This window comes from Eschrichtius robustus, chromosome 21 (genome assembly GCF_028021215.1).
Source record: "Eschrichtius robustus isolate mEscRob2 chromosome 21, mEscRob2.pri, whole genome shotgun sequence".
NCBI classification, from domain to species: Eukaryota; Metazoa; Chordata; class Mammalia; order Artiodactyla; family Eschrichtiidae; genus Eschrichtius; species Eschrichtius robustus.
The window spans coordinates 5,621,953-5,645,439 of record NC_090844.1 but is presented as its reverse complement, the minus strand read 5'-3'; the positions used below and the strand labels follow the sequence as shown (position 1 = coordinate 5,645,439).

Genomic DNA, 23,487 nt, shown 5'->3' with positions numbered 1-23,487 from the left:
GGCAAAATATTTGGCAGGCACATGACAGAAGGGAAGTACAGATGGCTAATAAACATGAAAATGGCATTATTAGAGAAATGAAAATTAAACCATAAGCTATCCCTACACGCTTGCTAGATCGGCAAAAATTAAGAATATTGGCAATACCAAATATTAGCAACAATGGGAAGCACCACAAATTCTTATATGCTGCTGGTTTCACTACAGATACAACCATGTTGGAAAACAGTGTAACACTAGGTAAAAAAACGAAAGATATTCATGCTGCTTGACCTGGCAATTCCAGTCCTAGAGCTATACCAACTTATTTGTACTGGACATTTAGAGCAATATCATTCATAATTACTCTAAATTGGGAATGGAACTCATAGCACTGAACATGAGTGAACTTCATATACACATAGATGAGTCTTCCTATCATATCATTTAGTGAAAAAAAGCAAGTCATGAGAGAGTGTTTAGAGGATGATTCAACTTATATAAAATTTAAAAACAGACCAAATGAAACCTTATCAATTTGGGATGTACTCAGAGGAGTGAAAACCAGAAAGAAAGACAAGAAGATGATTACAATAAAAGTTAGTCGCCCTCTCTTTGGGGACAGGAGGGTGTTGTGGTTATAAAGGTTTACCTGGAGGGCCTCTGGGGTTCCAAGGATGCTCTACTTCTTGACTTGGGTCATGGTTAAACAGGTTTCTGCTTTACAGTCTTTTATTAAATTCTATAAATGAGTTCTGTTCATTTTTTTCCCCGATGTAGTTTATTTTTTGATTAAGAAGATGCTAATTAATAAAGAGAGGGCAGCCAAAAAGATTTTAAAATAGAGGATGAGGTTAGCAGAAAACATAACACTCCAGTAAGAGACGAGGAAGCACTTGGCTCTTCTTACCCTGAGGTCCTTTACTCTTGGGGCTTCCCTGCTCACCCTGACAGCCTAAATCTGCTGAACACCTGCTCTATGACTGAGGGCAGTGAGGGACGTCAGACCTTCTCCCAGATGTGCAGAGGGGGTACTGTTCGCCTCCACGGGACACACAGAGTGCCCAAGATGACCCAGGGACTTCCTCTTAGCACCGAAAGTGTGCACAGTGGGGAGGATGGAACAGTGCCCAGCGTGGCTGGAGGGCAAAACTGCCAACAGCATGCATCAAGTGACCCTGGGTGATCCTCAAAGTAAAAAAGCGAAAACGTGTCTGCAAGAGTGCAGGGACTGCTCTCAAATCACTGCAGTTACACGTATTCGGTGACTCACAACAGTTGTTCTGAGCAGCTCAGGTGAGAACATTCTACGTGCTCTGGAATAAGGCAGGTGACGTCATGGGGGTGATAAATTCACAAAGAGTAGCTTGGGTTCTGAGTGCTAAAAGCTTCTCTGGTACAAAAAGGATTCACCAGTAGTTAACATAACGTGAAAGAAATGCTATGTGTTTCAGAGCAAAGAGTGGACTTCAGATACCATCAACTTCTGTGATTTACAGATGGCTTCAAAGAGCCCTATGAGTTCAACAGAGCTACCTCGAGTGCATCTGTAAAACGTGGGCTCTCTCTTCCAAAGGTGCAGCTTCCACTCCAGCAGCTTTACAATTTGAGCTTCCAGATTCACACACACACACACACACACAGACACACACATACACAGTCAATGGCTTAAAAATAAAAGGTCCCAAACCCACCGATCTTGCCCAACTCCTCCATTTTGCAGATAGAGAAACTGAAGTTAAAGAAACAAACAGGGCTTCCCTGGTGGCGCAGTGGTTGAGAATCTGCCTGCCAATGCAGGGGACACGGGTTCGAGCCCTGCTCTGGGAAGATCCCACATTCCGCGGAGCAACTGGGCCCGTGAGCCACAACTACTGAGCCTGAGCGTCTGGAGCCTCTGCTCCGCAACAAGAGAGGCCGCGATAGTGAGAGGCCCGCGCACCGCGATGAAGAGTGGCCCCCACTCGCCGCAACTGGAGAAAGCCCTCACACAGAAACGAAGACCCGACACAGCCAAAAATAAACATAATAAATAAATAATAAATAAAAAAATTAAAAAAAAAAAGAAACAAACAAACAAACTGAAGCTGAGAGGGTGTAGGGGGTGTCCTCAGAGTAACCCAGAGCATTACCAGCAAAGCAAGACTGGAACGGAGACTGCTTCCTGCATGTGCTTTTCCAGCGTGTGACATTTGCTCCTTAACCCCAGGCAGACAAATCGAAACCAGTGAACATAAAATAAGGAAGGCGAAAACAGACCTAATAACCAATGGCATCTATGTCATCAGACTTTTGTCAGGATTAAATGAGTTTACAATTGTACACATTTAGAACAGCCCCTGGTGTGTAACCAAGAACTGGGGTAGTGTTTACTCTTCTCATAAATGACGCTTTTCTTGTCCTTTCCTTCTCTTTACCCACTTAGTTACCACACTGTTCTAGCTCTACCAAATGCCAGCGTGAAGTTTTAAAAAGGCCACAAACCCATACAAGGAATGAAACTAGCAACCCGTGTTCTCCAGTCAGAGGATGACAGCTGCGGGGAGGAAAATCTGATATGCGCCACGGACAAGGGCTTAATGGCCAAACAATTTTACACGTAATGCATCTCCTCCCTGCAGTTTTAGCCACAAATAGTTTTATCACCACTAACCACATGCTCAGGGTAGGTTTAGGCGCTGGCAGCAGCTAGTTTGTTTAATCTTGACATTTGTCGTGAAAAGTGAAGAGGGGGCACACTGACGTGTGTTTCTGACATGTGAACATGTCTGCAGAAGTAGGTCTTAGAGCAGAAAGCATAGAAAGTCAGGAGTCCCAGGGGTACTGGCCTCAGCCCCAAATTTGCCTGGCAAGGCGACGCCCCGTACACTCGGGCAGAGCAGCCCAGCGTCCTGCGGGCAGTCTGTCCTCACCCAACTATGTCCCAATAGGAGGCCCACCCCACGCTGGGGGGCTACGGCTGTCTCTCTCCCTGTTGGTATCTTAACCACAGAGAAGAGAGCTCCTGACACTGAAACATTCCTCCTATTGTAATCCTCTGGCTGCCTGTGTCTGAGGAGCCCGTTGTGTGTAGAGGCAAAAGCAAGATTTTAAAAAATTTTACTTATTCTTATTATTCCTACCACTCTGCTAACTTAAACAGGTACTAAAGAATTTGGGGTCCAGGGACTTCCCTGGCGGTCCAGTGGTTAAGACTCCACGCTCCCAGTGCAGGGGGCCTGGGTTCGATCCCTGGTCAGGGAACTAGATCCCGCATGCCCCAACTAAGGGCTCGCATGCTGCAGCTAAGAGCCCGCATGCCGCAACTAAGAGCCCGCATGCCGCAACTAAGACCCGGTGCAGCCAAATAAAGAAAGAGAGGAAGAATCTGGGGTCCAGCAGTAACATACAGAGTGGCTTAAAGGATGAAGAACTGAAGTCCAGAGGAATTGTTCTCAGCAGGTATTGAGAACAAGTTTTACATCAGCCAAACCCCTTCTGTAACACCTTCTAAGACTTGACAATTTCCTGGTTTGCTGTAGAGACAGAAAAAGAGCGATGCCCTGTCAGTTATAGTTCTGATATCTGGTGTTTGGTGTGTTTTCAGTTCACGACACACACTTTGAAGTACCATGTTGAGCATTCAATTTTAAATGAACAGAGAGAAAACGTTTAATAATAGTTGAAGTTTGGCTCAGAAAGTTTAAAATATTAAGAATAAAAATGCACTCACTTAAAATGAGAAATCAAAAGGTAAGCAAGTAGCATTCCTCACCACAAGGCAAGAGATCTTTGAGTTAATATGAAATGAAGAAGATGCTTGAAGATATTCACAGCCATTAACTATTCCTGTTAAAAAATGTACATTGAGGGTCTGTTTTATTTGGGGAGGAGGGCTAATGCCAAGGCATAAAGTTGAAAGGAATCAGAGAAAAGGGACAGTAGGTCTGATTAAGAAGAAGGAGTTGGGGCATTCGTTATAGATTTAATTTCTGTGCAGTATTGACTTTCTGTCTTCATTTGTTCTTTGAGAATTAACTCTGAGAGTCCCTCCATTAACATTTATTCAGCGTGTACAGGGGCCACACCACTGGCCGAGGCAAGATTAGAATTGGCAATGCCCCGTGGTAAGTGGTGATAAGATCCACATCCTTAAATTTGAATCCCCTCACTCTCTCCCTTCCTTTTCCCCTTCTTCCTTTCTCCCTTCTTTCCTTGGATATTTACTTAGTACCCGCCATGTGCTAGGCATCTTTCCAAGCTCTGAGAGTGAAATGAACCTCTGTCTTCACGAGACACACAAGCTGGTGATGATCTGACTTGGTGGGACAGTCAATGTTGAATCTGTTTGGGATACCACGCAGATGGGGAAAAAGCAGCACAGAAAGTATTAAGTAATTCTGGGTCTAGGAAGGATTATTACAAAGACTGCAACCCGCCACAGAGATAGCTCTGGAAAAAGAACATTGCTTGTTTCATAGTATAAATGAAACAAACAAAATGCTGCAAATGGTCAAGATGAGCGATGTCAGAGGCAACGCCAGAAGACCAGGGCTCACGTCTGACTTTCCTCTAACTTGATCAATAACCTTGAGCAAGTCTATATATTTAAGCCTCTGTTACCATCTCTATAAAAGAAGCATAGTACCATCTAGTAGTTTGTAGAGGTCAGTGATGAGATGAAAAGGGATCGTGTGTGTGGAAAGACTTCGTGGATTACAATCAAAATATGACATTATCACTAGAAAGTGTGGGGTAGGTCGAGTCAAAGCTAGAAATAGAAAGACACTTGCTGACCACCCCTATTAAGTTCAATTGCCGAGAATTTGAGAAACTAAGGGTTCACTTTATGGTAAAGAGGATGTTTACTTTTTTCCATTTCTCATTTTCTCCTCCTTCTACAATTATTAACCACAGAATATTTACCAGAAAAGCAACACAGAGGTACCTCAATTTAAGAAAATGTAGTATATGAAAATGTATATTTACAAAATGAATTGATTATTTCCAAATGAACTCCTTTAAGTAACAAGTTTACACGATCATATAAAAATTCAGTAATTTACCAAAAGCTGTTTTATACACAACGTATGAAGCAAAACTGTGCACATATTCTGGTGTATATACATTTGATTGGTATTTTAGCAAGTTGTAAACATAGCTTTAAAAGCTCCTAAGATTTGGCTATTTTGAAAAATAGCATATCTTATAGAATATTTCAATTTCTGATATTACAACACGGAGCTGGATTTCCATCATCTCATAAAACGAATGGCCAGTATTATATCTGCAGCATTATTCCTTAAGAGTCTACCGAAGACTATGCTAGTCTGAGCTACCTTCCGAAAATCTGGGGGAATCATCACTTACTGCTGTGATCTCAGAAATGCTACCCTCCAGTTTGTGAAGTCACCGTAAGACATTCTGATTTGAGAAAGTTCCTTGTCCATCACCATATTCCTGCCAAGCTTTCAGTAGTAAAGCTGGTTTCTGACTTGCGCTTGAGCTTCACCCTTGGTCATGGACACTGCAGGAGGGACGCTAGCCCCAGAGACCTGCCAACGAACAGCCTTAATATTCCTGTTCCCCCATGGTACTATATACAGCTTAATGGTCTCATACTGAAGAAAGAAGACACAATCATTATTTGTGATTTATTATTCTCTTAGTAGAGGCTTAGTCACCTTCAGATAATCCTTGCAGTGGCCCAATAAAGAAGCAAGGGTTCCTTAAAAGTTCTTGGAGGGCTATTTTGCAAACCTGTGCCTAGGTTCCCAGATAATTTAAAACACTGATAGACTTTGAGGTTATTCAATGATTCTATGATATAATTCTGCATCCTCTTCCCAGATACAGTCTGCTTATTTTTTTTAAGAAAAAGGTTTTTTTTTCCCTCTATCTTCATAAGAAAAAAAAAAAAACTTTTCTGTAGATATGTCCACTGAAAAACTATGTTTTGCTTGCTTCCTGGAGAGACCAGCTGGCAGAAAAAAAGCAGAGAAAATAAAGGAAAAAAGCCAAATCCCTGAACAGGCTGACTCAGTGCTTCACTCTTAGTGCTGTCAGTATTGGTTTTTGTCTTTCCTTTTCAAAACGCTGCCCGGGATTAAGAGAAAAAATAAAAGGGTGAGAAGGCCAGTTTGGCGGAGGAAGTTAACATCCCGAGCTTTGCGATGCTGGAGGTTAAGAAGCTTCAGCCCTTTCTGTGGTGGCCACGATAACAGAGCAGCCGGAAGCGTGCTGTTCTATGTCACTGTCACACGCCATGACACTCATCATAAAGCCCTTCCAGAAAACCCCAGGCTTTCTACAGTGCACTCATAACCAGGTACCTGACCAGTTTGCCCAGGAAAACATTTCTGTCCAAAGAATTTCTGGCAAGAGGAGTTTCTTAGACAGAGTAATATGATGGTAGAAAAAATGTCTGCAAGTCATTTAAAACCCCTGCTGTGAACTGGCCCGCCCACGTAGCAACCCCTCCAGGTCCTCGACATCCTAACCAAGCCTGCTATCTCCCTTTGCTCCGATCCCAGGTGATGGCTCAGAAAATCTTGTTTTGTGTGAAGCCTGTCAGAGAAAAATGTCTGAATCACAAGAATATCTTGAGTCTTAAAGGCACAGAACCAACTTCTCATTTTTTGCTTGTATTTAGGGGAAATATTGCGTATTAAATACTTAAAATTCTGTTCGGAAGGGGCCAGTAGACAAATCCCGTGGGTGGCACAGAGACCTGAGGAGCTTGAGGCTTGATTTTGCCGAGGCTGCCGTTCACACCATGTGAAAGACCAGTGGTTGGAGAACCAAGTGGCTGAGAGAAAAATCTCAGGAGCCAGTTGGATCTGGCTTGAAATTCTATGCTTTTAGTTACTAACTGAAAAAAGTTGACAACTTACTTAAACTTTCACAGGGCTCCGGCTTGTTACTCTTAAATTGACATATAAATAAAACCAACCACGTAAGTTCTGAAATCATATACCTGAAGAGCTAGCATGATGCTGGGACAGAACACTTGCTTGTCCTAGTGTGATTACCTGCTTATGGCGACTGTTTAGCAAATATAACATGATAATTTCACCATCTTTTCTTATTGATGCTTCTCTGTGTTACTAAATTGTGGGAACTTTTGTACTGTTCTTAAAATTTTTTAAAGTACAATATAAATAATTAACCATCATGGAGCCAGACACCGTGGCATGTGGTTTAGGTAATACACTATATGCCATATGAAATTTACAGTAACGCTCTGAGATAAATATCATTATGTCCATTTTAGTGATGAAGAAACTGAGGCTACAGACTTTAAACAACTTTCCTAAGACCACACATCTCAAAAGTGTCATGATAGAAAAACTTATGTGTGACTAAATCGCTGTTACCAGCAATGTGATTTATGCAAATATTCCACAAATATTTGCTGAGTTTCTTTAATAGCCAAGGCATTGTTTTTCCTATTTGCCATTGTCAGTTATTTCAAGGACCATGTGACTTTTCGCTTAGTAAATTATAATTTCCTTCTCTAGAATAATAGCAGTTTTCCCCTGTAGTCCTGTTACAATTCAGTATCCAAGTTTTTGGCAGGAATCAAGTTTGCCTCGTGAGCTTTAGATAATTACAAACTTCTTCTTTTCTCCTTCTAGTTAAATACTTTGTCTTTCGAAAATCTTATTTTTTAAAAATAATCAAATTATTCATTATAATGCTATAGAATCAGGTTTTTGCTCACGTGTGTGCTTTTAAAAATTAAACTTTAGATGATTACAAAAATCTCAAACATTGAATACAATTAACTTTCATAAACAAAAATCATTTAAAAAATATTTTCGTTACTTCCAATGGACCCTAAATTTGAGCTTACTTAAACAGATTTCCCTTTCTTTCACATTCCTGGAATGTCACACCAATTAGATACGCAAGCATCGTTTTAGGACTTAATATTCACTACACAGGAGATAGTCTCTGCAACGCAAACCAGTCTTATTTTGTTGATTTCTTTGAAAAATGGTAAGTAGCCCTAAAACTTCACTCCTCTACTAGATTTTACTGGATGAGCAATTTCATCATAACTACAGGGAAAAGACAGAGAGATAAATGCTCAAATTTTCATTTAGCTCCTTTTCTTTTAGTTCTTGGAGAGTCACTATGAAGAAGCATTCATTCCCTTCCCAGATTCAACAGATCTGTGATTTTATGTATTTGAACTCTAAAGGAACTGGCTCTTTTCCTTGTCCTAATTCCCCATCCTGGATCATGGCTCAAGAGGGAAATAAGACACCAAGCTTTCTGAAATTCAGAAATTCCTTTGGTGCAGCATTTCATTCTATAAATTACTACTTTCTCTTGATGGATGAGGGGAATCATCACTTCTCTAGTGAAGGAGGTCGAGTTTGGAAAAGAGAAGTGGCTCCTCCATCATCCAGCGGGGGCTTCCCTGGTGGCGCAGTGGTTGAGAATCCGCCTGCCAGCGCAGGGAACACGGGTTTGATCCCTGGTCCGGGAAGATCCCACATGCCGCGGAGCAACTAAGCCCGTGAGCCACAACTACTGAGCCCACATGCTGCAACTACTGAAGCCCACGCACCTAGAGCCCGTGCTCTGCAGCAAGAGAAGCCACCGCAATGAGAAGCCCGCGCGCTGCAATGAAGAGTAGCCCCCGCTTGCCGCAATTAGAGAAAGCCCTCACGCAGCAACGAAGACCCAACGCAGCCAAAATAAATAAATAAAATAAATAAATTTAAAAAAAAATCTTCCAGCGGTTAATCAAAGATGTGTTGGGTTGTTCCTGAGGAATTCACTCACAGCGTCATCATGACTTACATGCTCATTATTTAACTGCTCTCACAGTGTGTTGAGAACTCTTTAGAGGAAGAACAGCATCCTTTAGCATTCTGGCAGCAGACTACCTGCCTCAGTCGACTAACAAGGAACGTGGCGGCATTGTGATGGCGAGGAGATTTTCAATGCACAGGCCTTAACTTTAACTGCATCGTTGTCAGTTTTCGTTTAAATCAAGCTGCACACTTGACGACGGAGATGACCTGGTGTTTCTATTTAAGAACATCAATGGCATTACCATATTGAATTTCAGTTTGTTTGTACTCTGCCCATAGTTTAAGACCATAAGCCTTTTGGAAAGAGTTTACGTATTTCTGAATGCTTCTATTTTGCTCAGTAAGTAATGGTGGCATGGAAATTTTAGCTGCTGTCATGGAGAGAGATTGCCTTCGTGCCATTTGACATAGTTATGCCCATTCCTGATGGGCCCCAAATGTTTGCTGTTGTTCTAATCCCTAGGAAAGAATGTGTAATGGATATTCAGTTATGACTCATTTTACAGGGTGGTTAGGGTCTGTAAAGATGCATGTAACTCACATAATATTTTAAATAAACTGGGACAGTTTAGTTTTTAACACTATTTTCTTCTTTTCTTTAAGGAAAAATGCCTCTTGAAGTCCAGCGTCCGAAGATTCATGAAAGTAGAATTGTTCTGTTCAGGAAGGGAGAGGGGGCCCATGGGAACTTGTCCCCTAGCACCGCCCTAGTCTCTCAGTCCCTGAGGCTCTTCTAGAAAACTCCTAAATCTACTTAGTGGACAGATTTTTAAAATCCCATCCCACAGTAGCCAATGAAGAATTACAGGATTGAAAGAAGAGACCCTTCTAATATATGTCCTCTTCAACCTAAATTTCACAGAATGGACTGGTTTAATTACAGGCCACCTGGAAGTGCTAACAATTTAACAATTTATGAGACTCTGTAAGCCTCTCCTTCCCTGAGCTGATATTCTTGGGGCACTTCCAGTCTCAAAAGCCAGTGGTCTGCTTTGTAGCGTTGCTGTGAGAGGGCTGGAAAGAATGAATGATTTGTTCTTTATGCAGCTGGTAAAGAAGAAATGCCAAAAGTTCTACATAGCCTGTAACCAAACACTTTCTTTTTTTAAAAAAATCTATTGGAGGGTGATTTCGGAGGAAGAGGCGTTCCAAATAACCCCCCTGCTTTCATTGACATGGTCCATGTGTCACTGGGGATAAACTTTCCTCTCTCTTCCCCAGGTTAGAAAATGAGCTTAATGTGCTGAGATTGAAGCAGGAATCCACGGAGCTGCCATGGAGCTACCCTGAGGATGTGCACAGCCGACTCAGCGCCCAGGAGGTATTCAACCTTCTCTTGAGATGTAGTTCATGGAACACATGTAATGACATGTTGACTCATTACACCCAGGATTTTGTAAAATACTCATGGTGGCACTGATTTCCATCATTACCTAGTGACGCTTTCTTGTAGGCCGAATCCAGTAAAGGCATTAGAAAACTCTTAATAGAACTCTTTACTTTGGATGTGTGATTTGAGAACACGTGTATTTATTTTTCACTTTGGCACCAACCACCTGCCTCTGTCTCCTCGCCTAACATTTATCCTTTAACTTTTGCCCCCATGAACCATGCTTGTTCAGTTCCACATCTAAAAGTTCTCTTTTTCTTTAGAGTCAGCTTGGTTTCATCCACACTTGTACATAACCAGATTTGTTCTGCCTTTGAAGTTTTATCTTGAGCTCCACCTTCTCTCAGGAAGGGCCTGATACTCCCAACGGACCTTCTTAAAGAACATTCATTGCAGAACTTAACTGTGTTCAATTTAGCACCTTATGAATTTCTACTTGCTTGCTGTTTGCTTGTTTTATACGTGCAAAGTTTGGCTCCACTGACCCAAGTCTCCTGTTACTCAAAAAGCAACTCATATACTATATGTGGTAACTATTTGCATGTACACCCACATATATACACATATACATATCCGTCCATGTACATGTAGCACATAATATTGTGCCAGGAACAGAGTAGGTATCCAAGTATTTATTGAACTGAATTAAATTCAAATTGTATCAGTTATGTCAATTAATAAGAAAAGCATCTTCTTTTAATAATTTACCACCTTCTGAAAAAGATAGTAAATTGGAAAGCAGAGGGTTGAGACCTAGTTTTCATCCTTTAACTGTCCTCATTATATAAAAATTTTAGAGTTGACTATAACAATGTCACCTATATATAAACTTCATTTTGAAATTGTTCACCAAAATACTTGTCATTCTTCAAAAGGCTTAGTGGATAAGCAATGAGCACACTTGCTCTTTCCTAAAGAAACAAATTCTTAGAAATAATAATAATAGTAGGTTGAGAGATGAAAAGAACAGAGAGTAACAATGGGGAACGGGGGAGCTTTCAAGCATTATGAATAAGGACACATGCACGATTGTGGGAGAGAAGATGCATGGGCTTAGCACAGCTTTTATTTAACTGGTGAACCCCAGGCAAAGCTCTTCTTATCTCCATACTTGCTCTTCTGTGCTCCCCGAGCGCCTCTTCAACTTGGTAAAATAGCACTCACCATGCTTTAAATTACTTGATTATCTCTCTCTGCCTCTCCCACTAGACTATACACACCTTCAGGAGAGGGACTGTGGTTTGTTTGTATATTTTATCCTTCATGCCTAGCACAGGCCTTTGACATAGAAGACACACAAGTAAAAGGTATGGGAAGAATATCCCTAGGAAAACTGATCCCTCCTAAGCTATCATGAGCTATGCCGAGTTCTTTAATTCCAAAACTCCATGCATTTCTCCAAATATAGAGGAAGAGGAACAATATTAATACATTAAACTATGACAAAGTCTTTTGTAAACTTGGAAAGTTTGTTCCCAGATTCCTGTTCTACTTCACAGTATTATAATGGTTCCTTCCAAAAAAAGTGCTCTGGCATTTCCAAAAAATAGCGGAACGTGGGCAAAATTAAAGTCTCTTAAATTTTTTTTTTGGTAGCACTTTTGATTATAATGTCATGTCTGCTGTGATAGAAGAGCAGTTCCGTTGATTCCAGTTATTCTTAGTGGTGTTCTTCCACCTAAGTATAGAAAATGTGTCCCCAAACCCTCACATCTTCAAGGTATTTTTATACCTTTATACAATGAACAGCATGAAAGAAGTCATTCTACAGGTTGGCTTGAAATTTTTCATTGCTGAGATTCTGAGAAATGTTCCCAACATAACTAACCTCATAGACAATCAACATGGTAGCACCAAAAATCATATGAAACAAGTTGTTCCTTGGGAACAGGTATAATGGATATGACTGCTGCACTTGCTGGCATCTGCTGTAAAGTTAAATTCTTAAAGCTGTTTTTAAACCTGGGATGGACTTTACTGATGGAGAAAGAATATTACATCATACAAAATTCTAGCTGCTTTTCCTACCCGGGCTACACTCTTCTCTGGAATGACAAGTCCTTTTGCCATTTGACTAGTGGTGCACGTTTACCCCATATCCTATTTCCAACTGTCAACAACAGATTCACTAAAAAACAAACAAACAAACAAAAGCATGCTTAATGGCAACCCTGAAATCAAATTTATGAAATCACAAGCACAAATAGTCTACCAGATGGTTCTACATACATTCTGTAGTCTATATAAAGCCTCAACCCTGAAAGGAGCGCCCAAAGAGGCTGGGTGTCACTAGATTGTTTCTCAAGAAGCCTCACAGAGACATTACCTCGATGAATTTTCCACCCTCTAACATTTGGCCCATGGCCTTGCAGGCTTGGAAACCTGATCTGTCAGCAAAGCTGGAGCAAAGTCACATCTCAGAGGTGGACTTACAACTCAAAGAGCACAGAGCACTAAAGAGTGATGTCAAGATGCAAACATAGTAATTTACAGCGAGAACCATGAATGTCAGATGAACTAAAACACTCCTGGGGCAAGCCAGCACATTCTCTTTCTGTGGACAGACGCAGATGGAGAGCCAAGTCATAACCAGAATGTTGCCTGGTGATAAAAAAGTGGAACAACGGGAATAAACAGTAAACAAATCAAAGGCAAGGCTGGAATTCAGATTCTAGTTCTACGACTTCCTGATTCACACTGACATTTCACACTAGAGATAGGTGACCCACCAGACTCACCAAGCTGCTGAAGACCCAGCTCTCTGGGGTGGCACAGGCTGGGAACTGCAGGCTCGCCTGGGTGGGTAATTAATCTTTCTGAATGACAGGCTTTTCCTTTGTTATAACTAATTCTGGGAGACCCTAAGGTAACATTGACTCTCTCTGCCAATGCTATTTAAGGTATCATCAGATTCATTCTTTTTCCTTTTCTTCTTTTTATTTATTTTTTGTTGTCATCCTTTCTTTTCTATCCACACCACCACCACCAAACAAGTCCAGGTCCTCATCTCTTTAAGAGGGGCAGGGGCCTAACTGGTCTACCTCCTTCAAACCTGTCCCACTGCCCAACTCCAAAGATCACTACTATATAAATCAACCTTAAATTAGCGTTTTGTACGTGTCTCTTCCCATTTTCCTACCTTCACTCATACCAAACACTCTCAGTGACTCCTACTGCCTTCAAAGTTGAGTTTGAATTGCTTGGCCTGCTGTTCAAATTCTTTCATATCTGTGCCCAATTTAGTATCATTTTTCTACTGCATGAAACTTCGACTCCAGTCAGATCTACTGTCTCTTAATATCCTATGTGCACTCCAACTCCTGCCTCTGCTCGTTCCTGGGTTCCTGGGGTCAACTCAAGATCTTCCTCCTCCATAAAAATGTCTCTGAAGGTCCAAATCTGAAATTGACCTTTCCAGTCTTTAGGCTCATTTGGTATTTAGTGTATCTGGAAAGTTAAGTATTACATGTAGATATACCATCTCCTCAACTAGAATAACCTACTTACAGTTGGGAACAATACATTTTGCCTTTTTTATATCCTGTTTCTTCAATGCCTCCATACCAGGGGTGCTCAATAAACAGGTACTTAGAACTGACCTTGTCCACGTGTAGGTAAAACTACTGAACTCTCCTCAGAGCCTAAGATAGAACTTGAAAGGTATGACCCTTAGCAGAGGAGGGGAGCTGTCTCTCCAAGTGTCCGTGGGTTATTAGTGGCACATGGCTTCTTCCAAGCCCTTGGAGTGATATCAGAAAATCAGTGTTCGCCCCTGCATCTCCCCCTGCTCTCTGTACTGTCTGATGTTACAGCTGGAGACGCCGTTCAACGCCTGTTAGTCTCACTCAGTCTCCAAGTAAAGTGCTAGCTTTAAAAACAGACTAGACCTCTGATATGTGGAGACTATCACCAGGACACTTAACAGCAAGAACCAAACAGGGAGATAGTTACACAGAAAATCCTAACGGGTCCCTTCAATACGATGGCAGAGTTAATGAAAGGATGAAAAGGCAGATTTCTAAGGTTTATAGGCATAGCAAAGGGATCAAGAAGGAAACAATCTTAAGCGATTTTAGTTACCATGTTGCTTTTCCGTATTCTTGTTGTGTAATCATACCTTGGTCTCAAGCCTGATTGGAAAGTGCATTAAGAAAGCTCATCCCATATTTGTCTAATACAATGAGCTGATTTGCAACCTTATCTGGGAAGACAGAGTTTCTTTTATTTCATACCAAAGCACTACAGCTCATGGGAAGGACATCCAGAATGTTGTCAACAGGGTCTTCCATGATTATGAAAGACAGGAAAATGCACACATCATCTCATATTTCATGGATTTTGGCAACTCCACATCAGAAATGTTGGGGAACGATCTGGCTAAGTCTTGAAAGTAGGAATGAGAAACCTAATTCAGAATGGAATGAAGGTGATAATTCTTGAAAGTAGGAATGAGAAACCTAATTCAGAATGGAATGAAGGTGATAATCTCTGCTAGGAAGGAGGAAATTGCTAGATTAAACAAAGATAATTAAGCCTGATTAATCATAAAATCATAAACAAAATAAAAATAAGTTTAGTAGTAGTAAATACAAGAAAAAGCTATGTTAAAATAGAGAAAGTAATGATTTCCTAGGCAAGGAAGAATTAATTCTTAGAGGTAGACCAAGAAAGAGCTTGTAAGCTTCCTGACTGTCTTCCTAATATTAAAATAAAATTGGAGACTAATTATGCTTACACTGAATAAAAATTATAATAATATATTGTATTGTTTAGTATATAGATTAATGCAAGCTATAGGAAGGGAGAATTTTGTTAAACAGATACAAAATTAAAAATAACAGAAAACAAACATTTGAAAACTCTATGTTCCCCATTTTTATTCCCAGGAAAAGTATTTTCTATTAGTGAGTGTGGATTTCTTTCTCTCCTTTTTGGGATATAATCCTAGAGCTCTAATATATCTTAACACAGACTCATAAAAGTAGGCGGGAACATGGAAGCCATTTCACATATTCCCATGACCTCCCAGCATGAGCACACTGAGATCAGGCTAAAGAGGGGACAAGTGTTTCTTTATATTTGTAAATAAGTACAAAAGGAGATTCCAAAGTTTCCTCTAAAACCCTTGTCAATCCACCAAAAATGGTCGATTTTTAGCCAATACTTCAGTTTTTGTGCACGGCAATTCTCATAATACGTAGATGAGATTTGAATATAAGGTAATGAGCTATGGGCTGCCCGTGACAGTAAACTTTCTCACCTTATGATCGCATAGCCTATTTAGTCTTATATCTAAAAATACGGGTTTAAAAAAATAAAATTAAAATATGGATTTTGTTTTAAAATCTAGTCTCCTATGTTTGCTGGTTTTTAAACAAAATATTCCATTTACCAACATGGTGTATGCCACATTTAAATAGTTATAGCTGGTCTGAAGCAGAGCTGGTGGGGAAGGATTAAATATTGTCTATTTCTCTAGATCCCATCTTCCTTGTGAGAGTTTCATCCTGGCATTTAGATTTCCCTCACTTTGAATGAGCACATAAATTCCTCACTTTGCATAAGAACAATCTTCCTCAGGAAAAAATGTACTCCTTATCTACCTCATACACCAAAAAAGATCTTCTACCTTTATTCAACTTTCCATGTATCTACAGAGTCGCCTAGATTTTAAAATAAGTTATTCCACAAATTGAAAAATGTAGAAAAACAGATTTTAAGAAGGCAAGCTTTCTACTCTAAGCATTCTTTTTTAAAAAAAAAAATTACACTCTCTAATTATGTGATAGTGTATTTTGATTCTGAAAATTAAAGTTACTTTAGAAGTATGTAGGGCTGTAAAATGTGCATACTTGCCTGATGATTTTCAAACCAGAAATTAATCAAAAGGCTATAAGAAAATAAAATGTCACCTTGAAGCCCATCCTAAGGATTGCTTTTATTATGCAGACTATCAGTCCAATAGAATGGAAATGGTTTTACAGCCTTTCAAGTTGAGGGTCAAAATGATCATTTCTCATGTAGTCTCACACTTCCATTTCTTGAAGGAAGCATGATGGATGTACTTGGTTGCATATGTGTTACATTTGTTAATTCATGTTCCTATCCTCATATAATCAATTTTTTACAAATTGAGAAAAACCAACAACAATTCCATCAGGAAAGCATATGCCATAAATCTTAATATTCACCACATTGTGCTTTACTTTATAATGAAGCGGTTAACCCTGGTCAAATAAAAATTGTGAGAAACCAATAAAACCTTCAAATCTTCTCTTATAACAATTATTTTTCCATATAACTAAAGGCTTGGTTTTAAAAAATCATAAAATCTCAGGTATATTAAAGGACAGTTGAAGTGCAATCAGTAACTGAAGCCTGTGAAAGCATGGCTTGGCACATGAAATGTTAAAAGTTAGAAAATATTTATTAATAGGAAAATATTGATATCTATTTAAAACTATGCTTCCGTTAGGCTATTCTGCAACGATACCTTGATTTCATTAACCCAGAAAAAGTAAGTTTCTTTTTTATGAGGCCATGAAGGGAGTTAAATATTTTCCGCAGTGAGGAGCTGGCAAAATATTCGCTTTGAAGCAGTCCCTAAGGGAAACATGGGATGTTTTCTTGGATTGTGCATGCAAGATAAAGTCAACGTGAAACACGAGCGCAGGCCGTAAACATACCTTGTCCTTGGGTTACTCCGTAAAATTCAGCCGCTATCCGGGCCGCCTCCTTGCGGTTGCCTTTCACTATGTAGAAGTGACTGAGGATGGCGAGGCTGATTTTCACAAAGAGCTTGAAACAGAACAGGGAGAGGATGGTGAAGTAGACGTTAGAGAGCTGCTGAGCGAAGGGCCGGCTTTCTTCTACCACCGACATCGCTGCCCAAGCCCTGCTGCTGCCGCCCTTGGTCAGATCCAAGTCCCGAATGTGCCTGGCTCCGGTCCGGGATACTCCTGAACAGCTGGTCCTGAGGAAGGAAAATATCAGCTGGTAACGATGCCTCCAGCTCAAAATATTTATACTGTCCGTAAAAGTGCTTCGCACCCGCCTATTGGTCTGACAGTATTCCGCGGGGGCCATGGCAACACTTGCCGGTTCCCGACACTCCTGACTTTCCGTGCTGGCTGCAAAATGACATCCCGCCTCCCTGCTCCGAACTTCAAAATCCAGGTACTGAAATTTATACACAGATTGTTTCCCTTTGGGGGAGATCTAACTGTCACGAGCGCTCTGAAGACTTTGCGTAATGGGTTCCTGGTGTTCTTGTAACTGGTATTCATAATATCAAGGAAAAATTAAGCCCATCAATTCAAACCTTGAAAATGGTCATATTTGTAGGCCATGAGCTAAAGTATCAAATAGTCCATGACTTGATGATTTAATGATCACTCATCAAATTCGCCAAATTGTGGCTTTCACCGTTGTCAGGGAAAAAAAAAATGTGTAAGTGGATAGACTGGAAAGTTACAGGCTCATAACTTTAGAGTGTTTATTCATCCACTGAACACTTCTTTAAGCACCTACTATATGTCAGGTAATTTGCTGGATGCTGGCAGACCAATCCCTGCCACAAGGATCTCAGAGTCTAGAGGAGGAAACAGCCATAAAATAAATACAAGTGAGGACAGGGTAGCACAAAGAGGAAGGGCCTAATCCTGGTAGCGAAGAGTCCAGCAGGGCTTCCTGGAGGACATATAATATCCAGAGAATTTCAAGTAAACGTTAAGTATTTCATCTTGACTCTCCCAAACCAAGCAAAACAATATTTTTTTTTTTTTAATTTTATAGCTACTTTATTTATTTATTTATTTTTGGCTGTGTTGGGTCTTCGGTTCGTGCGAGGGCTTTCTCTAGTTGCGGCAAGCGGGGGCCACTCTTCATCGCGGTGCGCGGGCCTCTCACTGTCGCGGCCCCTCCCGTTGCGGGGCACAGGCTCCAGACGCGCAGGCTCAGTAGTTGTGGCTCACGGGCCCAGCTGCTCCGCGGCATGTGGGATCTTCCCAGACCAGGGCTCGAACCCGTGTCCCCTGCATTAGCAGGCAGATTCTCAACCACTGCGCCACCAGGGAAGCCCCAAAACAATATATTTTTTAGCTCCATAATCTTTGTTAAACCCGATCTGATGTAGTTTAGAAATGAAATGCAACTGTTTATAAGGGCATCCTTAGACAGGCTATATTTTTAGAAGAGAAATCGAGTAAGTTATTTAAGAACAATAATGTAGAGTGACAGTATTTTGGCATTTAAGCCAACAAGAATACGCCAAGATACAAAATGACATATTATACAGGGAGCTTGTTTATACATTTGTATGACCAGGCTCGGGGCCTGTTAATTGTTGTATTGCTTCCCGATTCTTCCGAGAAGTTCCAGAATCACAAATAATAACAAAAACATAAGAAAACAGAAGTGGCTTTTCTGGGAATAAAGGAGCATATCAGTGATTGGTCATAGTGGTCAGTGTTGCATGCTTTTCATGCCGTGTATCTTGCACTGATTTATATGAAACATCCCTAAGACAAAGGAGGTACTGCTGTGAAATAAATGTGTCAGATAAAGCAGGCTTCTTCTTTCCCCAGTGACTGCGTGGTTCCCAGAAAAATAAATTAGATAAAATAAAATATTAGAAAGCAGTCACTGCCCTCTTTCTGGAAATGCCCCTTGGTCTTGTTCTCACAGGCAGAGAACTAGACTAAGCGGTTATTCACTGGCCCCAGTGTGCCATTTTACATGTGCTTTGGGAATCGATGAAAGTGCACTGCAGACTATAGAAGACGAAGTAACTAAATGTGAGATTGCGTTAGTTAAGTGACGGGAGGAGATGACCCTCCAGTTAGTCTTTCCCCTGGCGTGGCGATGCGTGAGTACGCACCAGAGAGGCATGCCCCGTGGACAGCTGGACCATCACAATACTCTGAGTCACTGCACCCACATCCAGTTCAGTGCTTTAGAATCAGAAATAAAACCCACCTAAGTCATGCCTCAGTGTCTTCTAAGGTTTCACTCCTTCCTCTCTACCGGGAAGCGCTATTATAAATAATTACCTCCACATCAGCTCACCAGGGGACTGGATTCTTTTGGGTTGAGGAACACTTTTATTTCAATAAGGCTGCTATCATTGGAGCAGTAAGTTTAACTCCTTATAGCTTTACTAGTAGGAAAATACTGCTCTCCAATAGTTAGGATTTTATGTCAAGATGTCACGCTTTATTTTAATGAGCTCCTTGATTTCCCACCTCTATTTCTTTCGTTAGCATAAACTCTCCCTTGGCAACTTTTACCATCTCTAGTTCTAGTGTCACTAAATAAAAATTAAGGCTAAATAAAATAACTCATAGTAAGTGAACTCATCAAATATAAACTAGATGCTGTATTTTTCACATTATAGACCCTTCCAGGCAACATCATAAGTTATTTTATTATTATTTAAAAGACACATGAAAAATACTGTGCACCTATTTTCCTGGCATTTGTGTATTCTTAAAAAATAAAATATTGATTAGTAATTTAAGGGATTTATTGAGATGAATACTTTTATCATTTACCATGTTGAGAGGATGTGGTAGAGTGATGTGGTGATTGGCCAGTATATCCCAACTGATCTTGTTAGTTTTGATCAATCAATCAATCAAACCAAAGTTGAGCTCAACAGTTTTGTTACTAGAATGGGCGATGGGAGAGGAGATAAAAACACAGGAAGAAATCATTTTTTTATATAAATTTATTTATTTATTTTTGGCTGCATTGGGTCTTCGTTGCTGCGCGCGGGCTTTCTCTAGTTGCAGCGAGCAGGGGCTACTCTTCGTTGCCGTGCGCAGGCTTCTCATTACGGTGGCTTCTCTTGTTGCAGAGCACGGGCTCTAGGCGTGCCGGCTTCAGTAGTTGCGGCGCGTGGGCTCAGTAGTTGTGGCTCGCGGGCTCTAGAGCTCAGGCCCAGTAGTTGCAGTGCACGGGCTTCGTTGCTCCGCGGCATGTGGGATCTTCCCGGACCAGGGCTCAACCGGTGTCCCCTGCATTGGCAGGTGGATTCTCAACCACTGCGCCACCAGGGAAGCCCAGAAATCATTTATTGAGAGTTCACTATAAGCCACATGTTTTACATAAATCTTCTCATTTACTATCTTAGTCTATCCTGGAGGGGTGAGTATTATTGTCATTTACAGTTTAAAGATGAAGAAAGTGGAATTCAGGGAGTTAGTGACCTATAAGAGTATTTGAACACAGTTATGACTCTAAAATACGTGCTCAAGTTACTGCCCATATTTTCTATTTTTAAGCACTTACCATCTGAACGAGCAAGTACGATTTGTACATACAGAGTGAGACAGAGTCACAGACACTTACACACAGTGGAGAGGTTGGTCTAAGACTGCATTTAATCAGGTACCTAAATTAGCACCTAAATGAGTGGGGCAGCTATCCATGCTCTGATGATTACATGAGCTGGAATCTTGTGTGTGCTTGACACCTGGGAACCAAGGAAAAGGGGAATGTTTGGTGACTGGGCTAATACTTCTCGATTATTCAAGGTTAAGAGTCGGTGAGCAGCTCCCATTAAAACAGCAGAGAGGAAGCCGATACAAGGGCCAAAGAATAGGGCAGTTGAGAGTTAGTTCATTGAAAACAACGCTGAATGTTCAAAAGAGGGTCAAATAACTGAGTAAAAACAAAAAGAATGAGGATCAAGGAAAGGACAGGAGGCGTTTGCTGGTGACCTTCAACTCAGTATCTCAATAGGATAACGGAGTGGGAATTAGGACTTCGGTGATCAGGGGTGATCCTCAGAGCAACGTCCAAAGAAAAAGGGCCCCTGGGGTTCCTCCTTTTGTCACCTTTCTGGGTATTGTCTCTGCTCCTCCCCACGGTACAGTTGTCAGAGGACAGTTCCTCTGTAAGGCGCCCCCTGCGTCCCCTAATCTTTCCCCTTTCAAGGTTCTTGCTCAGCTTCCTTTAGCATCCCAGGTACTATGTGAATTGGCATTGTGTGTGTGTGTGTGTGTGTGTGTGTGGGTGTGTGTGCGCGCGCGTGCTTCAGAGACTTAATTTCATGTCATTCAGATGCTGAATATCATAATGACTTTCAAATGTGGCCCGATGAGTCTTCAAATTCTCAAAGAAGAGAGAATTTCATTTCCAGAGATTATGGCGCTAAATTGTTTTGACTTAACTGCAGTTTTGACCCAAGCTGTTATACTAAAAATGTCAAGGGGACATAATAAAAATTGCCTGTTTCTAGTGCTTTCCAGTTGATAAATCTTAGCATAAAGATTTTTATGTAGAGGAAACAGAGTGAGCCCATTGAAATAACCATTTCCTTTAAAAAAAAATGTGATCCCATATTCTCTGGTAGAAATCTAAAGGCTCTAATTGACTTTTTATTGCTAATTTCCAAAAAAATGAAATTACAGGGATACATTTCAAATAGCAAAGTTGCTAATGTTCAGTACAACGGCAGTCATCTTCCCAGCTGCGGAACAGGGATTTTGAGGAGGATTTGTGCACAGTGAATACAAACTGAGAAAAGTCATTTGCTCATAAATCTGAAGTTCAATGGTGGCTGGGCTGATAAAATGAAAGAGAAAAAATTATGCAAGTTGCTATTGGTGGGATAATAGCTCACTGCTGTGCTTAAGACGCCAATAAAAACACAGCCCTTGTTTTTTAATTTTATGAAATCTCATGAGAAAAAAAATAAAGGCAAATAAAGGTCTTAGATGGTTAGAATACACTAGAGCTTTACATGTTTGTATACATAGGAATTTGAAGAAAAACAGAAATGTTTACACTTGAAGTTGAAATCCTTAAAGGGAATTAATAACTGAATTTAGCCTTATCTCCATTCTGTAGGTTCTGTAGATTCTGTTTAATTAGTTTATCTACACGTACCCAAAAGCTGTAATCATGGAAATAGATACTTCACAAAGCACGTTGTAAAACTCCTGGCATGGACTTAGGCACTGTGATGTAATGCCTCTGTCCTAAAAAAGCAACGTACTCACAGCAGAACTATAGATACTGATGCCTCGGGTTCCTATTAGATATCTCTAATTATTGATGAAGGATAAACGCTCATAAAGATTATAATCATCATATTAATTATTTATGTTGTTAGTTGGGGAAAGTTGGGATGAGAGGTGTTCTATTCTGTTTGATTGTACTTTTGGGGGGTAAATTCTTGCTTCTGGCTCTAGCCATACTTCCAGTATAATGGAACAAAAGAGTAATTCCTGCTAGCATTAGAAGAATCCATAAGAAGAATAAAATACTATCTGCAAAGTTGTGATTTACTTAGATTTCATCCAGGCTCTTTGGGGAAAAATCGCAGGCTTTCTCCAAAACTCAGAACAGCCTCTATCCTAAAAATTGAGTCACGTTAAATGGACCTATGTGGTCAGCCCTGAGTAGAGGTTCCTTTAGGTTAAAAAGATTCTAGTCATATATGGGGTCCAGAAAAACTTGGCTGAGAGCTGGTAGCTCTACATATTTGAGGGTTTAAAAAATAGATTCTAATTTTAAATTAATATATACTTATTAACACCTACTACATGCCATGCACTCATTGTTCTAGATATTTCATCTGTTATAATGGAGTTTTTTGTTTGTTTGTTTTTTGCAAACCCATCTTTTGTTTAGAGGATCATATCTCACCCAACCTCAGTCCATGTTCCTGACCTCCTGGCTCCAGAAAAGGACAGTTGACCAAATTAGGCCAATGAAGATATTTCTGGAACTGCTGTTAAGAGTTTTGGGAAAGATGCTCTTATTCAGCAGGGAAAGTTAAGACAGCAAGATCTAACCCTAAAGATGCTAGAGCTCTCCTCGTCAGTAAGGGAACAGCCTGCCTAGGAAGGAAGCCAATGTGAAGGAAAGCATAGTCAGGATCTGGGGAGGTAGTGTCATGGCACCTTCATCTGAATACCTGGATCTAGCTGCACCTGAAGTAGCCGGATCTGATGGTAATACAGATTTGACAGTAAAATGAAATAATACATTCCTTTTAGTTGTTAATTAAACCCATGTGGATTGGGATTTCTCTCACATTTACAGGAAAAGTCCTGATATATTTATATTTTCCTGAGTCCTTATAAAGAAAATACACCGTAGGCATCATTCATCCCTTCTGTACAAGGTGAGGAAGCAGAGACTTAATGACCAAGCAATCTGCTGAGATTCTACCTCTTCAAGTGGAAGTGCTGGGACTCATGCCTGAGCTTCTGTCACTGCAGCTCTTCTCATGTTATCATTCACAGGTTAGAGCTGAAACATTCGTATTGTCTAGGGTACTCACTGTCTTCCCCCTCTATC

General features: G+C 40.6%; 1 protein-coding gene across 2 annotated transcripts in view; it reads right to left on the bottom strand.

Annotated features, from left to right (window-relative positions):
- Window positions 1-23,487, bottom strand: part of ASB5 (ankyrin repeat and SOCS box containing 5) — an 87,199-nt gene that overhangs the window by 33,537 nt on the left and 30,175 nt on the right. For both annotated transcript variants that reach the window (XM_068532388.1, XM_068532389.1), the window contains one exon: window positions 16,863-17,149. In XM_068532388.1, coding sequence (XP_068388489.1) covers window positions 16,863-17,149 — 287 coding nt within the window. The remainder of the gene's footprint in view (window positions 1-16,862; window positions 17,150-23,487) is intronic.